This window comes from Papaver somniferum, unplaced genomic scaffold (assembly GCF_003573695.1).
Source record: "Papaver somniferum cultivar HN1 unplaced genomic scaffold, ASM357369v1 unplaced-scaffold_107, whole genome shotgun sequence".
NCBI lineage: Eukaryota > Viridiplantae > Streptophyta > Magnoliopsida > Ranunculales > Papaveraceae > Papaver > Papaver somniferum.
The window spans coordinates 11678842-11680610 of record NW_020619603.1 but is presented as its reverse complement, the minus strand read 5'-3'; the positions used below and the strand labels follow the sequence as shown (position 1 = coordinate 11680610).

At 36.7% G+C, this 1769-nt stretch overlaps 1 protein-coding gene across 1 annotated transcript; it reads right to left on the bottom strand.

The window, feature by feature from the left end:
- Nucleotides 1–393: 393 nt before the first annotated feature.
- Nucleotides 394–982, bottom strand: LOC113328063. Its single transcript, XM_026575155.1, has 2 exons — nt 650–982; nt 394–546 (listed from the first exon to the last, which is right to left on the bottom strand). The coding sequence occupies exons 1-2, from the start codon at nt 980–982 to the stop codon at nt 394–396; spliced, it is 486 nt and encodes a 161-aa protein (XP_026430940.1).
- Between the last annotated feature and the right edge of the window lie 787 nt (nt 983–1769).

Below are 1769 nucleotides of genomic sequence, written 5' to 3'. Positions count from 1 at the left end.
TTTAGCGAATCTTCACGCTACATTTTTATTCAAAAATATGAACTTTTAAAACTTTAACTATTTGTACATGCGAATTGATTCGCAAGAAACTATGGATAATATTTCTTCAAGAACTGTTTATTCCAAGGTCGATCCAACTTACGACCTGTATCTCGTCCTTCAGGATCCATTAATTCATAGGCTCCCTCTCCAACTATTCGTTTTATTATATAAGGTCCATCCCAGCTTTTCTCCAACTTTCCATCTTTTCCTCTTTGATAAATTGGAATTTCGCGTAGAACCAATTCGCCTGGTTTGAATTTTCTTATTTTAACCCGCTTGTTGTATTCTCGAGCTAGTCTTTTTTGATAATTTTTCATATGCTGCAAAGCGACTTCTCATACTTCCTCCAAATCATCCAACTTTGTTAAAATCAAATCCGCACTTAAATTCTTTTCCCAAGTTTCTCTCTTTGTGGTAGGGATGATCACTTCTGTTGGTAGTACTGCCTATACTCCATATGTCAGACAAAAGGGCGACATTCCTGTTGCTTCTCTCCTTGTAGTTCTGTAATCCCATACTACATTATGTACTTGTTCACACCATCCTTTATTGTGCCCTTCTAATTTTTCTTCAGATTGTCTGCGATTGTTTTTTTCGTAGCTTCTACCTGTCCGTTACTTTGAGGATACAAAGGAGTAGATTTTCCACTCTGAATTTTGAATGCATTGAGCAACATTGTTATATTCTCGCCTTCAAACTGCTTCCCACTATCAGACACCAATTGTGCAAGAATACCAAATCTGCATATGATATTTTCAAAAATGAATGTAAATATGTCTTTATCGCGAATATGTTGAACTGCTTTTACTTCTGCCCATTTAGTGAAATAGTCAGTTGCGACTATTAAGAATCTTTTTTGTCCCGTCCCTGGTATAAATGGCCCAACAATATCTATTCCCCATTTCCCAAAGGGCCACACATTTGTTGATGTATTAAGCATAGCCCCCGGTGCATGTATCTTCTTGCCATGACATTGACATTCTTCGCATCTTCTCGAAACTTGTTTTGCATCTTCATGCATATATGGCCAGTAATAACCCTGTATTTTTGCTCTATATCCAAGTGATCTTCCTCCACTATGGTTGCCAGCATCGCCATAGTGTAGTGCCTTTAGAATTTCGATTCCCTCCGTTCGCGTAAGACATCTAAGTGAAGGTCCAAAAAATGATCTCCTATAAAGAACTCCATCCCTTAATTCATAATTTGTCGCACGGCTCTTTAATTTGTGCGCTTCTAATCTTTTCTTTGGGAATTCTCCCTTCTCTAGATAAGAGTGTATCTTAGTTCTCCAATCCTTTTATTCGCTCATGTTTTCTTCTTGTATATCGTCTATGATCATCACATCTGTTTGCATTTCTTCACTCTTTTCTATAGATGGTAACAAAAGTGTTTGTATTTTTATATCCCTTGCAACTGGATCTACTAACATTGATGGTATGAACGCCAATGCATCCGTAAGCCTATTATATGTTCTCCCTATGTGTCTCCAACTTATTTTAGGAATTTGCACTACTAAATCCATAACCAGTCTCGTTTATTTTTGCAAAAATGGTTCATTAGTACTATATGTGCCTTCTATCTGACAAATTACCAGCTGAGAGTCGCTAGTTATTCGTGCATCCTCAATTTTCATTTCAATTGCTAATCTTAGTGCATGAACAACCGCTTCATATTCAGTTTCATTATTTGTGGATGCGAAATCTAATATGAAAGAATAAGCCATTTTC

What these genes read in the sequence shown, in the direction of transcription:
- LOC113328063 (XM_026575155.1), bottom strand. Translation starts at nt 982, where the DNA reads ATGCTTAATACATCAACAAATGTGTGGCCCTTTGGGAAATGGGGAATA. An exon ending in ATCCTCAAAGTAACGGACAG is followed by an intron (nt 547 to 649) that starts GTAGAAGCTACG and finishes ATGGGATTACAG; the next exon opens with AACTACAAGGAGAGAAGCAA.